The sequence below is a fragment of the Macaca thibetana genome, chromosome 9, assembly GCF_024542745.1.
Source record: "Macaca thibetana thibetana isolate TM-01 chromosome 9, ASM2454274v1, whole genome shotgun sequence".
In the NCBI taxonomy this organism is placed as follows: Eukaryota; Metazoa; Chordata; class Mammalia; order Primates; family Cercopithecidae; genus Macaca; species Macaca thibetana.
Genome location: NC_065586.1, coordinates 107,033,341 through 107,051,212, shown reverse-complemented (window position 1 = coordinate 107,051,212; position 17,872 = coordinate 107,033,341). Strand labels below are relative to the sequence as shown.

Genomic DNA, 17,872 nt, shown 5'->3' with positions numbered 1-17,872 from the left:
TTTACTATAATGTTAAATAAGGTCTGAAAGTGGAAAAAGAGAAACCTAAAGCAACAGTAAGAAAAGCCAAAGGTTTAAACATTCAGTTATTTGAATATTTATGTTAAATATCATACTTTGCTATATTTTTTGCACTATGTATATATATTCTGCCAAATCTTATTTTAAAATTAAACTTCTGACACAAAAATTGTGTCTTATGGTAGCATAGCTTGGGTAGAAAGCTCAAAACTTGTCTTCCTCAGAAACACCCTAGTAGTAAGAAATGCTGCTTAGAGTGACAATGATCTTTCTGGTCCCACAGCAAAACTCAGTTTAGGTACAAGAGTTTTTCACTGACAACAGATTAATTTTTTAGACCTTCATTCTAGCTGCAAATCTAACTACCAAACAACTGGGTTATCTTTCTTGAATTAATTCTTATTTCTTCTTAAACTTAGGGCCATTGTTTGTGGAAGATATAACCACAATGGTGCTGTGTAAACCCAAACTTTTACCCTTAAAATCTCTGACTCTGGAAAAACTAGAGAAAATGCATCAAGCAGCACAGAATACAATTCACCAACAAGAAATGGCAGAAAAGGATCAACGGCAAATAACCCACTGAATAACTGAGCACTTTAGGGAACAACCTACATTATCTACTATTTAACAATAACTAGAAAATATGCTTCTGTGTGCTGAAAGTAGTATGTGTTAATATTATCAATAAAATTGAGAGTATTCATATAAATACAAAAATATCCAAGATTGATGAAATTTGTATTATGAATATAAACACACTGGTTTGTATTGAACATAAACAGTTGAACTATGAACCAAGTTTTATGGGGTTTAAGTCATGTTTTTAGAATTGCAAATTACATTATTTGTTCACCATTGCTATTGCTCTCTTTTATAGGTAACTTGCTTGGGATCTCTTATAGATAACATTCTTGGGCACAAGGGACTAAATACAACTTTTATATACAGAGGATCTTTATGTTTATTAAATCTGAAGATACATTCCAATCTTGCATAAAGTGTTCAATGAGCTTTTACATTACATAAAAAACGAAATTTTTAAACCAATTTTATGTGCTGTGTCACGTTTAATGCTATCTTGTGTGACCAGATCCTACCAGTAGTAACAAAACTGTCTTAAACCTCTTTTTTTTTTTAAGACAGAGTTTTGCTCTTGTTGCCCAAACAAGTGCAATGGCACCATCTCAGCTCAGTGCAACCTCCGCCTCCTAGGTTCTAGCTATTCTCCTGCCACAGCCTCCCAAGTAGCTGGGACTACAGGCATGCACCACCACGCCTGGCTAATTTTGTATTTTTAGTAGAGATGGGGTTTCTCCATGTTGGTTAGGCTGGTCACAAACTCGCAGCCTCAGGTGATCTGCTCACCTCGGCCTCCCAAAGTGCTGGAATTACAGGCGTGAGCCACCACGCCCCAGCCCTTAAATCTCATTTTTAAGAAACCCTCACCTATTCTGTGGGCAGCTAACTTTTAATTACATTAATTTTAAGGACTTGAGAATAAAATGACTGCATTTATCATCCAAGTGTCAAACAATAAAAAACCTAAAAATGGTAACTATATTTATAGAAGCCGAGGAAATATGGGCTTGGATAAAACCCATGAGGTAAATATGAACATTAAACTTGGTTTTAATTCTAACGGACTGTATCTAAACCTGTAATTAGTATACTCCTAACAGTACCCTCATAAATTCTGAATATAATTCTTGTTTGCTACAGTCAATATTTGGCAGTTTAAATTAGCATAGACCTTGAGGCCTTGCTGAGTTATTAGGCTATGTAAAAGAGGTTAAAAACATGATAATTCTGTGTTACTAATTGGTAATATTTTCTCATACATTGGGTAAATGTCAAGCTTTGGGTCTTTGGAGTATAACTTTTTGTAACACTAGCCATTATTTGGTAACAGAATTTAAGGATGATGGAATGATGGAAGGTATAACATATTTCTAAAACTTAATTAAGCTCTAGGTCAGATAACAATGGAGTAAAGTGATACCTGCATTTTTTTCCCCAGTGTAATCTTAATTTACTACTGTACTTTTCACTTGAAATTTTGTAGGGAAAAAGTTTTCAAGGAACACTAAGATTAAATTCACTAGGTTCCAATATGCTTCCTTATGAGATTTAAACTTTACTGTGTGAAATTAAAGTTTAAGAGACCTAAAATAATGTACTCCCAATAAGGAATCAACACTGCTTCACATGTTTTATTTTGGTGTACATTCTTCTAGAACCAGGTTCATTTTTCCAGTTTTGTAGAAAAATAGATGTTCCAGCCACCATTTACTTAACTGTCTAGTCTTTTAAGACCAATCAGTATGTTCCCTGGAAAGATGAATAAGTCTCATGACTAATTTTTAAAAAATTCTTTAAGACAAAGAAACAACTTTCTTTTTTTACTCCCAAAGCACAGTATCTCAACAGCAGCAGCCAACATGGGGTTTTAGCAGCTTAACTTTACCCCCTAAATAAAGCTTTGTATAAACCAGTGATTTTACTACAAAAAACACTGTCCTTGAAAGAAAGGAGTGGCAGTCAGACATCAATGCAAAACTTGGAATGATTAGGTCATAAACATGGCACTTACAAAAGGTAGCTTATTAGAATATTCCACTTAAGAAGAGGTTACTTTTCTGTCCCTCCTTTGCCCCCTCGAAAAACAAAAAAAAAAAAAAAAAAGAAAAAAAAACATTTCCTTTAAAAATTCCCCTTAAATGTAGGTTTATAAAATGTCAGAAATGCCTTGTACCCAAAACAAGTGCTTAAAAAAAAAAAAAAAAAAACTTGTGCTAACAACTCTTACAATTCAGATATATATTTTTAAAACATCTAAGACTGCAAGAGTTCTTATATTCAGTAGCTCTCTGGTTTAAGACGACCTCCATCTCCTTCGCTTACAAAACGCTTTCTGCCCCTGTAATGAAGAAAAAAAACAAAGACATGAAAACAGATACAGATTCTGACTATAGTCAACAAAAAAAATTAAAAACTTGGTATTTTTTTGTTACGTGTTAGCTTTTAAAGGGTTTTCCATTTAAAAAAAAAAAAAAGCATGCCTCTAATTCCTTTGGCAAAGACTCCCTACTATGTATCTTACCATAAAACATCAATATCAAATCTGAGTTTTTGTTTTAGTAAGTTCACTATCCAAACAGTCATATTAAAAAAAAGTTGACTCAAACTAAAGCATTTTATTTAGAAATTTAAATTTATTTCTAATTATTATTTGTAAGCTTAACAGTGAGCCAAATAGGAAACACTAACATAATTCAGAATTATGCAAACGGGAGCTGTGGAACCTATCAAAATATCCATGTTTGACAATTAAAAAAAATAAAAAGTTTTATCAACTGTAGAAAAGCCATAACTTGAATGTGGAAAAAGAAATCAGAATCATAGCCTATGCCCCATGTTGGGATTTGTGCTTTGTCAAACTCAAGAAGCCCAGCTCTATAACGTAACCACACTCTAGCTAGTGGCAATAGCCCAGAAGGAACAGCTGGCCAGTGGCCTAAAGCAGTAAGTGGGAAATAGAAGTTGGGCAACATTAGCCCTTACTCTCTGACCCCAGGCCAACAGGCACAAGCATGCAAAACCACACACAAATGTGCACCTCACCCAAATAGGCTAAAAGATAAAGGAGCCAAGTCAAAGCTATATGGTATGTATACACAGAAAGTTTATTGCCTCACATTGCCTCACAAGTGCTTTATTGCCCTTGAGAATAAAGCCACACAGAAACATTCAGACTTTCAAACAGAGGCTGAAAAACTTTCAAAAAGTCAATGCCAGAGTACTGGCCCCTTTTCATATCAAGTCTAAGTGGAAAACAGCTACATCATCTTGAACATAAAGGCTTCAGACTACGTATTGAGACCAAGGTAGGGAATGAAGAAGCAGTCAATAATAATAAGGCCTGCCAAAGTTCAGAGTTTTTACTAATGTATACCACTTGGCACATCCATACATAAATCCTGCCATCACCAAACTAATGTCTATATTTCCAAATATTTCTAGTAAAGCTATTAAACTATCTTTCATCACTTTCTTTTCCCTCTCTTTTAATGGCTTCTAAAATTCTAAAGCAAAAGCCCCTACTAGGAAATATTTTTCTGAGTTTTAATTCTTACAATGCACTTAAATAAAAATATCAAAGCTTAAGAAATTTTCCAGATAAAAAATTGTAAGAACTTAAGATTATATAAAACTGACCCACACAAGCAGTAAGTCTGGCTATTACTAAACATTTATATTATTACATTATAAGCTTATTAGCTTTAACAACAACAAAAAACTTAGCAACTCCTTAAGAGTTACATCCTAGTAGCAAAAAAATAGCTCCAAGGAAAATCACCCACACACATACACTTTCCAGTGAGAACATCCTCCACACACCCCCCAACACACACACTTTCCAATGAGAACATCCAATTAGACCCAGTTCTCCAACCTGTAAAAAAGTCAAGGAAGCCATGTCCAGTACAGGTAAGAGCCTAGATCTTTGAAGCCAGAAAAGTCCTGGATTCATACTTGGCTTCTACCATGTACTAGCCATGTGACCTTAGAAAAAGTATACCTCCCTAAGCCTCAATTTTCTCATCTTATCACTGATAATACCTACTCTAAAATAACACCGAAACTACTTACAACAAAGGAACTGCTCCACAAGATTAGTTTCTTTCAAATGAACTGGGACTTCATGAGGCAGTCCTATACAGATTTACAAGGGGGCTAAAACAAGCTTCGCCCTTCTTTCTCCATGAACTCACAAGAGTCATGTTCTTCAGTGACTTCAGGGAATGATAAACTAACTTAGCACTTAACTTTCCCAAAGACCTCATCCACTATTTTATATTGAGAAAGTAGTATTTAAATAAAGTACCTTGAAGGACAAAGATCTCTGAGTTGTTTGGAAATTATTCCAGACTGAAAACATTCTTCTACAAACCGCTCCAGCACAGAGTACGAATGTGGGACATCCAGATTAATGTCTGGAATTTCGTTGTAAATTCTCTCATAACCCTACAACAATGAAATTACACACAGAATTGTTAGCCAATATAAAATATATGTCATAAAACACAATCGATCCATCACTATGTCATCAATCTATATTTAAGACCAAATGTTCAAGTGGTTAAACTGAAGTCTGATTTGAATAGTGAGAAGCACAGAAAGTAGATTTGTTACAGTGTTTTACAACTGCTCTCTTTTATTAGAGTCAGGAAATAACAGACACTGGCAAGGTTGAGGAGAAAAGGGAAGGTTTATATGCTGTTGGTGGGAATGCAAATTAGTTCAGCCCCCATAGAAAGTGGTTCGGAGATTTCTCAAAGAACTCAAAATAGAATTACCATTCAACCCAACAATCCCATTACTGGGTGTATGTCCAAAGGAAAATAAATCATTCTACCAAAATGACACCTGCATTTGTATATTTATCGGGTACTATTCACAATAGCAAAGACATGGAATCAACCCAAGTGCCCATCAATGGTGGATTAGACAAAGAAAATGTGGTACATATACATCCATGGAATGCTACATAGCCATAAAAAAGAACAAAATCATGTCCTCTGCAGCAACGTAGATGCAGCTGGAGGCCATTATCCTAAGAAAATTATCACAAACATAAAACCAAATAATGCATGTTCTCACTTGTAAGTGGGAGCTAAACATTGGGTACACACCGACATGAAGATAGGAACAATAAACACTGGGAATTTCAAAAGTAGGGAGGTGGGAAAGAGGACAAGAGTTGAAAAACTACCTATCAGGTACTGTATTTACCTTAGGGACAAGATCATTAATTAGAAGCCCAAACCTCAGCATCACTCAATATACCCATCTAACAAACCTGTACATGTACCCCTCTGATATCTAAAATTTTAAATATAAATTTAAAAAATAAGTAAAATTGGTTACATAGCTAAAAAAATTTTTTTAAATACTGTTCTCTTAAAAGAGCTGTAGGCAGACACCAGACATTGGGCAAACTCCTTTCCCATCTACTTCTCTATATACACTTAGTACGTTCTTTTAAAAAATACAGGCCAAACACAAACCTCACAAACATTTAAAACAAGAATCATAAAATTTTAAATAGGAAAAAAGTACTTTATAATTTGTTAAAAGTTAAAGGTTCATGTTTCTCGCTAGATATAAAATAGAAATTGTCACATCTTAGAAACCGAACCCTTGAGGTAGAATACATAATCACATTTGTCAAAGTAGGTTAAAAAAAAAACAAAAAACCCACTGCAGTGTTACTTTCCAAGAAATGGTTGCAAAAGGTTCAAACCTCAAACATTACCATTAAGAAAAAATAAAACATGTAGGCATAACAACACTAAACATACCTAAAGAAAAGTCACTGACAATTCATAATCTGTATTCAATCATATATTTAAGGCATAATCCTAAAAGTTGTTCAAAAATAATGTTATACTTACTCTTTTCATTTGGTCTACAGTAATGGTAGAAGACTTCCAAAGGGACTTTAATAAATCCAAAATCATCTTAAATGTACTTTCTCCAGTTGACTCTAAAACCATTATCACAGCCTAAAAATTGAATCAATGAGTGAATTTTTGGTTAATTTATATATGAAACCGCTCCTAAATGTATCAGATGCCTTTTGTAATAGTGAAAATTTAAAAACCACTTCCTCCTTTGATATTAAAAAAAGGATGTACATTATTTAAAAAGCATAAGTCACTATGGTACAAAAAGGAACACTTAATAATTCTCTTTGACATGGCAAGGTAATCTTACTTCATATACAAGCTCATGGTGAAAATGAGGTACTTCCAGTTCCTTAAGGCAATGTTCAGCTTCAGATATGTCTCCAGAGAGTAAATATTCTTTCAGCAGCATATCAATCTATTAGATTTAAAAGTTGAGATGTGTTAGAATTCTTAACTTTTAAAATATCGTGCTTGCCTACAGGATTATTTGCCCTCATTCCAATATAATGAAATAATGGGTAACAGCTAGTAACATATAGACTGGACATGGTACTATTATCACAGAATTTTTCATAATTAAAAAATAAATCCCCAATTTTTAAATGGTTCATAATTATGACTCAAATGCAATGCTTCAGTGTGTCTGAATCACTGAGATCTACGAGTAGGTTTATAATGGACGCGTCCTGGGTTGTGACCATAATGCTTTAGTGTGCCACTAAAAATAAGGGATTTTAAATACCACTAGAGGGCACTAACAAAGTTTCAACATAAAGTGGCATAAATATTTCACTTCTATCAAGATGCTCTTAATAGTGCACTGAGAGCCAAAAAATGAGAGATGATAATGGGGTATTACTAGACAGGGCAAAGATTTCCACACAGTTTCTCTTTTCTCTACAACTGAGAATTTGAAACTCATTATCTAAAATGTTCAATAATTCAGTTTCCAGCTGTAAAGAAACAAGTCTTGATTTTCCTGCTCAAACTTGAACATCTCAAAAAAGTGGGAGAACTTTTTCAGCACAAGAGCTTCAGCTAGGAATATTTTTGCCTATATGTTCTTTGTTAAAATCCTCTTTGTATTTGGTGGGCACATATCTAGTTGTCTGAATGTTGAATGCTGGCTGACTGAATTTAAAAAAATCGTATTTAAGTATCCTTCCAACTTTTATAATGTATTTTCATAAAAGGTAAAGTAAAATTTAATTGCTGTCATGCTTTAGGATGTAATATTTACATGTAAGTAAATATGTATTTAAATATTTACATGTAAGTAAATATTTAAAGCACAGCATTTGAATATATTTACTTTATAATTACAAACTAATACATAATCATGCATCGTTTAATAGGGATACATTCTGAAAAGTGTGTTACATGACTGTCATGGTGCAAACATCATACAGTATACTCACAGAAACCTAGATGGTATAGCCTACTACACACCAGTGCTATAAGATATAGCCTATTGCTCCTAGGCTACAAATCTGTACAGCAGGTCAGTATATTGAATGATATAGGCAATTGGAACACAATGGTATTTGTGTATCTAAACATCGAAAAGGTACAGTAAAAATACAGTATAAATGATTTTTTAAATGATACACCTGTATAGAGCACTCAATATGAATAGAGCTTTCAGGATGGAAGTTACTCTGGGTGATTCAATGAGTGAGTGGTTAGTGAATGTAAAGGCCTAAGACATTACCCATACACTGCTATGCACTTTATAAACACTGTATACTTAGGCTACACTAAATTTATGAAAAAACAAAGTAACTGTGCTACAACATTACAACTGTCTCCATATCACTGGAGGATAGGAATTTTTCAGCTCCATTAGAACCTTGTGGGACCACCACCATTCCATGCAGTTCATCACTGACCAAAACATCATTATGTGGCACATGACTGTACTTGTTATTCAAATCATATTACTTATTTTTAACATTTGTTACATAACTTTAAAAGTATTAAAAATATACCCCATCAAATTCCATGCACTTCTGAGAATAAATTACAAATACATTTATACATTTCTAAAAGTCTTCTTTGATCCAACCCTTCCATGTAAGCAAATATCCAAATAATGTCAACCTCAAACTCATATACTGGTAGTTTTATTTCCTTTTTTATCTTGTCAATTTTCTTTATTGAGAGAGAATTCATACACCATAAAACATCTTGTCCAGTTTCCAAAAATATTAATTTTGGAGAGTATTACCATCTTAACAATATTAAATATCCTAATCCATAACCATGGGATATCATTCTATTTATTTAGGTCTTCTTTAATTTCTTTCAACAAGTTTTACAGTTTTCAGTGTACAAGACTTGCATTTCTCTTGTTAAATTTATTCCTAAGTATTTTATTTTTGATGCTATCATAAATGCAATAATTTCATTTCAGATCATTCATTCCTACTGTATATAGAATTGAATTTTGTGTACTAATCTTGTATCTTGCAACCTTTCTGAACTCATTTTTTAGTTAATAGTTTGGTTTCAGTCTTGGGGAGTTAAAAAAATGTGGATTCATTCAAATTTTCTGAATACAGATCATGTTACCTGGGAATACAACTAGTTTTATCTCCTCCTTTCCAATCTGGATGCCTTTTATCTTTCCTGCCTAACTGCCCTGGCATCTTTACTATTTTTATACCTCAATTTTTCTAATTATTATTTAATTTTTAAAAACAGATACTAAATCACAACATTACAAACACTGACTTATCTCTTTTAACATATATAAAAGCAAAAATGGTCAAGGGCTCTAACTACATTTTGAACTCCTTAACACTTAAGCTAGATACACATACACACACACACCCCTCATTAAAAGATTTACTAAAAATCAAAATTACAGTTACATGAAAAGATTATACTCAAAAATCAGAAGCACATGAACTACAAATCTTCTAATTGCATGCCTTTTCTTAAAGAGATCTGCAGATAAGGAGTTTTTTTTGTTTTTTGGTTTCTTGTTACAGAATACCACAATACAGCCAGAAAAAAAAAAATCCACAGGGAATAAATCTGGCATTTTAATGCAATAAATCGCTTTTTTTTTTTTTTCTGAGACACAATCTTGTTCTGTCACCCATGCTGGAGTACAGTGGCGTGATCTTGGCTCACTGCAACCTCCGCCTCCTGGGTTCAAGCAATACTGGTGCCTCGGCCTCCTGAGTAGCTGGGATTACAGGTGCGCACCACCATGCCTGACTAATTATTATGTACTTTTAGTAGAAATGGGGTTTCACCATGTTGACAAGGCTGGTCTCGAACTCCTGGCCTCAAGCAATCCACCTGCCTCAGCCTCTCAAAGTACTGGGATTACTATCAATTTTCTTTTAAAACACGCATATGGGTAGTGAACGTCCTCACAAAAATCTAACACTCTGATCTACTCTAGTGCTCATAATTCCTAACTCATTATTTAAGACTACCTAGTTTTAATTTACTTATATAAAAGCATATTTATTGAATAGCTAAAAGACAGAAAATCTCATTTCAACAGCATTTGAAAATTATTAAATAATAATATGAGAGAAAGATTTCAGGCATTCCTTTGAAGTTCATAGATGGCTTGCTTATAATTATTCATGAAAGCCCTTTTAACAGACTCATTTTTTATCATATAATTTATAATAAAAGCTCTTAAAGTCAAATATAAAAGAATTATTTCATTTTCCAATTACAGCTGTAAGACCGAACTTAATTTTTATCCATAAAAATAACAGCTAGTAGCCACAATTTATTTCACTCAGAGGAATACATGTAAATTAAGTTAAAGACAATACCCAATCATTACCTCTTTAACAAGGTGATTGACAGATTGCTGCCCACCTCCAGAGCCCCACACACTATCTTTACGCTTTCCACCTTTAGACATGCTCAGAAGCACAGTAGCCTTATCCAGAGCAGCTCTACAGAGAAAGAAAAAAAATTTAAGTTTGGTAGCTGGACATACCTAAAGTTTACCAAATTATGGATAAAGCTTACAAAATCCTATATGCCCTAAATCTTTCACAAAACATAAAAGCAAAATAAAATTCAAAACACTTTTTCAAAACAAAAAGGAACAAAAAAAGTTGATCCTCATGTTAATATTCTCATGCTTTATTTCATTTCTCCTTCAAGAAAAATCAAAACACATTACAAAATAACTGATCTACACTGAGAAGAAGCACTTCATATATAATTAACTTTCACCTAGATCCATGTCTTCCTACCCAGGAAGACCATTTCACTATGATGTGAAGTAGCCCTAGAAAATTAATATACAGACCTAAGGAAAACTAAGACATGGCTGAGTCCAAGTCTCCAAGAAGTCAAGAAAAATCATATAGCATAACTCCCAAATATCACATTTAGTTATTCCAAATATCACATTAATTATACTAAATCACAAGAGTGAAAAAGACATTTTCTGACTAAAATTCCTACAGTAGATAAATACAAAATAAAACTATAAATGAGGCCTCTCTTGTTAATGTTATCCATCTTATTAGAATATTAAACTACTACAGAATGCTAGAACCTGAAAACAGAACTTAAAAGATCTGTCCAATGGCTTTGTTTCATAAAGAAACTGAGGCCCAAAGAAGAGTGGCTTGACATGAAGGTAATTAATGATTTAGCTAAACTCCAGAACTTTTGCATTATAGTACTGTCCTCTTCCTGGTATGTCACGTCAACATTCTCTCCATTTTAACAGTGGAGAATATAGAGAAGTGACAAACAGATGTACAGAGTGTTTGATTAATGCCAAGTGTCATTTCAATATGATCCTGTAGAATTTTCCCCTATTTTGACATTCTAAGTAGGAAAAGTGATTTACTTACCTAGCCTGCACACAATCTACAGTTCCTTTGTAACTATCAATATAGGTATTACATAAAATTCCATCTCCAACAGCTCTAGCAATAAACTGGCCCACCAACTGTAATAAGGAAAAAAAAAAAAGAGCTATATAAAAAAATCTTAATAACTTTTATAGGACACAATTTCTAAATACATAAATGATGATGATTGGCTGAAGTACACAGTCAGTACCTGAAAGATGCTGGAAGTTTTTTTTAAAAAAAAGCCTATGTAGTACCTGTTATGCCTGGCATACACTCCCACATCTTAACCTTCAAGTTAAGTGCCAGAGTGGGGGCCACCTCTGTTGTGCTCACTAATGAATTCCTACCACCTTGCACACTGCCTGAATACATAGTACATGATTTTTTTTTTTTTTTTTTTGAGACAGAGTCTCGCTCTGTCACCCAGGCTGGAGTGCAGTGGCAGCTCACTGCAACCTCCACCTCCCGGGTTCAAGTAATTCTTCGGCCTCAGCCTCCCAAGTGGCTGGGACTACAGGCGCACGCCACCATGCCTGGCTAATTTTCACATTTCTAGTAGAGACGGGGTGTCACCATCTTGGCCAGGCTGGTCTCAAACTCCTGACCTCGTGATTTGCCTGCCTCAGCCTCGCAAAGTGCTGGGGTTAAATGAATGATTTAAGGTCAAGTGAAGTCTTCTTAAAAAAAAAAAAGAGGAGGCCGGGCGTGGTGGCTCAAGCCTGTAATCCCAGCACTTTGGGAGGCCAAGACGGGCGGATCATGAGGTCAGGAGATCGAGACCATCCTGGCTAACACAGTGAAACCCCGTCTCTACTAAAAAATACAAAAAACTAGCCGGGCGAGGTGGTGGGCGCCTGTAGTCCCAGCTACTCGGGAGGCTGAGGCAGGAGAATGGCCTAAACCCAGGAGGCAGAGCTTGCAGTGAGCTGAGATCTGGCCACTGCACCCCAGCCTGGGTGACAGAGCAAGACTCTGTCTCAAAAAAAAAAAAAAAAAGACTAGGTTCTCTCAAAAACTAATCAAAGGAATTTATCTTGTGGAGAAAGAAAAGTTGTATAGAAATAGCTGGAAGTATGTTCACAGCATTACTTATTATAAAAAATGGAAATTAGTGTCCAAAAATAAAGCTATGGTTCAATGGTATATATGTAAAATGGTATATTATGTGGCCACAGGGAAAGATATTTACCATATTTCATGGTATGAGAAAAATCAAGTTTACAAAATAGCATACATGGTATGATTCCATTTTTTTAATTTAAAAAAATTAAGGATTTATAGAAGTCATACACTGATATATACCCACAGAAAGGAGAATGGAAAACTTAACACCAGTAGCAGTTTTTGCTGGCCTTTCTTCTTTCCGGCTTTTATTTTTCAAAAATTCTACAATAAATATAAACTTATATAATCATTTTGTTACAGTACATGTATTGGTATAAAAGGAAAAAATGTCTGCATTAGAATCACCACTCAATATCTCATACAGACTACTGTCTGTCATAAGTATAACAGAAACAGCATTTAGGAACTGACATGCCTATATTCTATTTCTAAATTAATGTTTTAGGTAAAATGATTTTACCTTGATTAAAAACTTTTGACAATAACAATTTCACATGTTTTTAAAGCTACAAAAGGGAAGAGTCTTATTCCTGACTTTTTATAATAAACATTAGTGAAGCAATCGTAACCTACATTTTTAAAAAATCTTAGTTAATAAAACAACTACATATAATAAAGACTATATATATGGCAAAACAAAAAAAAAAGAACTAAAAACTACACAGATCATGGGGGAAAAGTACAACATAACATTAAATTTATAGCATGATGAAGACCATGTTTAAAAAACAAAAGAACTAGGAAAAAATACACCGAAATGTTAGAGGGGTAGTTCGGTGTGGTAGGAAATGTGGGCCATCCCCTTCCATCTACTAAAATTTCCTAGGAGTATACATTACTTCCACAATTAGGAGTATAGTCGTGGGAGGGAATGAACAAAAAGAAGAATCATACAAACCTGTGGTGCTCTAGGAGTATCCAATGCTAATTCAGGTAGATCTTTCAACAATTTATCAAATGATTTTTCCACATCACTTGTGCTCATTACTGTCCCACAAAGGTCAGAAAGAAGCTTAGATGTCATCTCTCTATGACTAGCCTTCCCCTCCAATGCTAAGGACACTGCCAACACCGGTACTCCACTTTTCATTTCACCAAGATTTAAATCTCTTAACATTTCCTGTTCAAAAAAATAATTTAAAAACATTTTTAACGTGTATCACTACCTACAGTTCAATAAAATTTTATATTTGAAAAATCAAGCTTTTATCTATATGTCTTTACCTCTCACTCTTTGGAAATAATCAAAAGACACAGTCATGTTTTAGGAGATAGGATAAATACACCTTTTTTCCCTGTGCATAAATTAGACATTGATCCACTTTGTCAAGCTTTAACTGCCTTAACATCGCTAAATTCAAAAATGTGAAATACATTTAAAATACTGTCATGGGTCACTTAACGACATGGATACATTCTGAGAAATTCACCATTTAGGTGATTTCATCAGTGTGCAATCATTATAGAGTGTACTTACACAAACCTAAATGGCATAGCCTACATGTAGGCTATATGGTATAACCTATTGCTCCTGGGCTACAAACCTGTATAGTATGTTACTATACTGAATACTGTAGACAACTATAACACAATGGTTACCTATCTAAACACAGAAAAGATATAGTAAAGAGTATTATTTGAGACCACAGGTATATATGCAGTCTGTCATGGAAACATCATTATGCAGCTCATGGCTAGTTCATTAAACTACATAATATTGCTAAGATTGGTATTAGGAGTAACTAACCTGCCTTACAATCTATTATTTCTATAAATACTGTTTTATGAGAATTTGTGGAGAAATTCATTTTACATTATCATAAGCTATTTATATACTACTTTTCTTCAAAGCCTTCTCTTGAAATAAAAATTCACTTTACACTTCTGTATCAAGTTTAAAATTAGATCTTAAACAACTGTTTTTAAGTGGGATTATTGGTTTAAAATTCTGGGGTAAATTTAAAATTTCCTACTAGAAATATAATAGCTGCAGCTAATACTTATTGACTAATGTATCCGGCATTATAATAGCCTCTTTATTTATATTATCTTATTTAATACTCAAATAGCCCTTTGAGTATTAAATTATCATACCTATCATACTCAAAGCAGAGAGGGCACACAGCTGGAGTAGCCAAACTGAAAGCGGAATAAAGGTAGACTGACTCTAGAAGCTAAGTTCTAATTCAGTTAGAGTGCCCTCCTCTTTAATGAAAGTTTTCTTAGAATCTTTAAATCATGATACACTACTGAGAGAGTGCCAGAACTATTTTACAGCCACCTAACTGGTGTCCTTGTTAGTAATCTCTTCTCACTCACTACAGTTCATCTTCATTGACTGCACTTTAACAACTAATCCATTACCCTCAAACACGATACTCCTCTTTCCTGGAAAACTATCTTAACTGGCGAACTCCTCACCATCCTTCAGAACAGCAGAGAATCATCTCTACTATTACTCTCTATTTTATGCTTTCCAAACCTACTCAGTTAATAGATATGTAGTATACAGATGGTCTTATGCGAGGTAGATAACAAGATTTCAACAGTCCCTGCCCTCACAGACTCATGGAAACTTTTCCTCTATAACAGAATGTTTCACATACTTTAATAATCTGTTTACATATCATTTCTTTCACTTGACTGGGCTTCAAAAGGGCAAGAATCACCTATTACAAATTCCTCCAGATGGTATGCACAGAACAAATATTTGTCTTATATTCAAATCCTACAAATCCAAAGATAACAAACCTCACAGTACCAGACAAATCATAAAAGTCTAGTCTAAATTTTAAGAATCTAAATGATCGGCCGGGCACGGTGGCTCAAGCCTGTAATCCCAGCACTTTGGGAGGCCGAGACGGGTGGATCACGAGGTCAGGAGATCGAGACCATCCTGGCTAACACGGTGAAACCCCGTCTCTACTACAAAATACAAAAAAACTAGCCGGGCGAGGTGGCGGGCGCCTGTAGTCCCAGCTACTCGGGAGGCTGAGGCAGGAGAATGGCATAAACCTGGGAGACAGAGCTTGCAGTGAGCTGAGATCCGGCCACTGTACTCCAGCCTGGGTGACAGAGCGAGACTCCGTCTCAAAAAAAAAAAATAAAAATAAAAAAAAATAAATAAAATAAAATAAAATAAAAAAAGAATCTAAATGATCAAAGTCTTCTAAGGGTTACAATTATATTACTTTAATTCAATAATCCTAACTGACCAATAGTTTTATTTTATCCTAAATTTACTTTATGAACAATTCATAATTATTCTCATGGTTTCTAATTCTTTTTCAAATCTTTATTATTTGTGGGTTTTTTTTTTTGGACAAAGTACAAAGAAATTTTATCCTACTTCTGAATATACTTGAAATAAATGTCAAAAAAATGAAACTATGTCAGGCATTCTTGTCTGAGGTCCCTGAAGAGGTTTCAGGGGGGTCTATAAGTGCCCTCAAACTGCTAAAATTATATCTTATAAATTATAAAAACAGATTTTATAAATTCATATACATTACAAATTATCATTATAAAAATTATTAAAATATTGTCATTTTTCAGAGAAGAAAATGGCATATAGCTCTCATCACATCCCAAATATATAACTATTTTAATGTAATGAGATTTTATTCCATTTCTTAGAAATTCACTCATGCAAAAGAAAATGATTAAATTTATTCAGTGACCCAAGATCATTCTAGATGTATTTTGCTTATAAAAGATGTCTTCTCTCCTATATTAAATAAATTACACTTGCAACTTTAAACCTACCGCAACTTCATTAGTATCTCCATGCTCAAAATATTCCTGTATGATTGGTGTTAAAGTCTTCTCAAATGCCCTTTCATCCAAAGGCAAAACTACAGTTTCATAAACACAGTTCTCCTGTGAGGGGAAAAGGGAGTAAGAGTTATAAAAAACAAAATGCAAATAAACAAATGAAATTGTTGTATAATTTTATATTCTAAGTAGTTAATAATCCCCACTTAGCACAAGACAAAGACATGCTACATACATTCATCACATAAAAACAGAATCTAGGCCAGGCAAGGAGACTCACACCTACAATCCCAACACTTTGGGAAGCAAAAGCAGGAGGTTCACTTGAGGCCAGGAGTTCAATACTAGCCTGGGCAACATAGCAAAACCCTGTCTCTACAAAAAAATTTTAAAAATTAGCCAGGCATGGTAGCCTGCACCTGTAGTCCTAGCTACTCAGGAAGCTGAGGCAGAAGGCTCTCTTAAGCCCAAGAGTTTGAGGCTGCAGTGAGCTATAATTAATTCATCACTGTACTCCAGCATGGACAACAAAGCTAGAAAATAGTAATAAAATAATAATAAAAATAGTAGAATGTGTATGTCACTGCTCTTTTACAAAATCAGAATAAGCCAATATATAGATTAGAGCCATTAACCATAGCAAATACATAATTTGCTCCCAACCCCCATGTCTTAATTTTTTCTCTCAAAATGTTTATGTCTCTCTCAAAACCAATCTTTCGGTAACCAAAAAGCTTCATGATGGCTTCCTATCATATATGGTATTTTAATTAAAACTTCACTTTTAGAAAAAATGAAGCAGAAACCAAAGCCTTCACGATTAGCATTATTATAATAAAAAGTATAACACAAAGATCAAGGTTGTAGTGACAGAAAAAAATCTCTAAGGAAAAAAGCACTGTTCAATTGAAATTTCAAAAAGAAGATTAACATACATCATCGAACCACTCCTCTCTCCCCATGCAAAACAAGCTCTGAAATGTAGTGCCCCCCCTTATCTACAGGGTGTATGTTCCAAGCCCTGTCAGAGGATGCCTGAAACCACAGATAGTACCAAACCCAATAAATACTGTTTTTTCAATCTGATAACCTAGACAGTAGTGTGACGAATGCACGAGTAGTGTATACATTGCAGATACACACTGGACAACGGAATGGCTCACATCCTAGGCAGGATGAGGTGGATGAAGCTGGACAGCGGGAGATCTCATCACACTACTCAGAATGGCATGCAATTTAAAACTTATGAATTACTTCTGAAAGTTTCCAATCAGTATTTTCAAACCACACTGAACCATGGATAACTGAAACTGCGGAAAGTGAAACCACAGATAAGAGGAGACTGCTATATTTGCAACCTGTGACTGGCTTCAGCCTAAAAACATATACTTGAAAGATTAAGACATTTTTAGCAAAGATTCTACAGTACTTGAATCCTACTAGTTTCATATTTGTCATATTCTCTTAGAAATATTTCCATGTCCAACTATTACTTAAAACAGTTAAATACATACATACAACACACAATAAAAACAATGTAACATATACTCTTAACATTTTCCTGTCTAAAATTTCCATCACCGTGTCTTACCTTATGCAAAGACACGATTTTCAAAAAACATAATCAAA

General features: G+C 34.2%; 2 protein-coding genes across 18 annotated transcripts in view; one reads left to right on the top strand and one right to left on the bottom strand.

The window, feature by feature from the left end:
* BBIP1 (BBSome interacting protein 1) overlaps positions 1 to 2,228 on the top strand; it is a 1,212,900-nt gene extending 1,210,672 nt beyond the window's left edge. For all 14 annotated transcript variants that reach the window (XM_050804427.1, XM_050804438.1, XM_050804429.1 and 11 more), the window contains one exon: positions 441 to 2,228. In XM_050804427.1, coding sequence (XP_050660384.1) covers positions 441 to 607 — 167 coding nt within the window. In that variant the 3' untranslated portion in view covers positions 608 to 2,228. The remainder of the gene's footprint in view (positions 1 to 440) is intronic.
* Positions 2,220 to 17,872, bottom strand: part of PDCD4 (programmed cell death 4) — a 27,811-nt gene continuing 12,158 nt past the window's right edge. For all 4 annotated transcript variants that reach the window (XM_050804410.1, XM_050804413.1, XM_050804411.1 and 1 more), the window contains 8 exons: positions 16,235 to 16,348; positions 13,368 to 13,589; positions 11,342 to 11,439; positions 10,309 to 10,423; positions 6,802 to 6,909; positions 6,480 to 6,590; positions 4,910 to 5,049; positions 2,220 to 2,941 (listed from right to left, as the gene is read on the bottom strand). In XM_050804410.1, the coding sequence (XP_050660367.1) occupies positions 2,881 to 2,941; positions 4,910 to 5,049; positions 6,480 to 6,590; positions 6,802 to 6,909; positions 10,309 to 10,423; positions 11,342 to 11,439; positions 13,368 to 13,589; positions 16,235 to 16,348 (969 nt within the window). In that variant the 3' untranslated portion in view covers positions 2,220 to 2,880. The remainder of the gene's footprint in view (positions 2,942 to 4,909; positions 5,050 to 6,479; positions 6,591 to 6,801; positions 6,910 to 10,308; positions 10,424 to 11,341; positions 11,440 to 13,367; positions 13,590 to 16,234; positions 16,349 to 17,872) is intronic.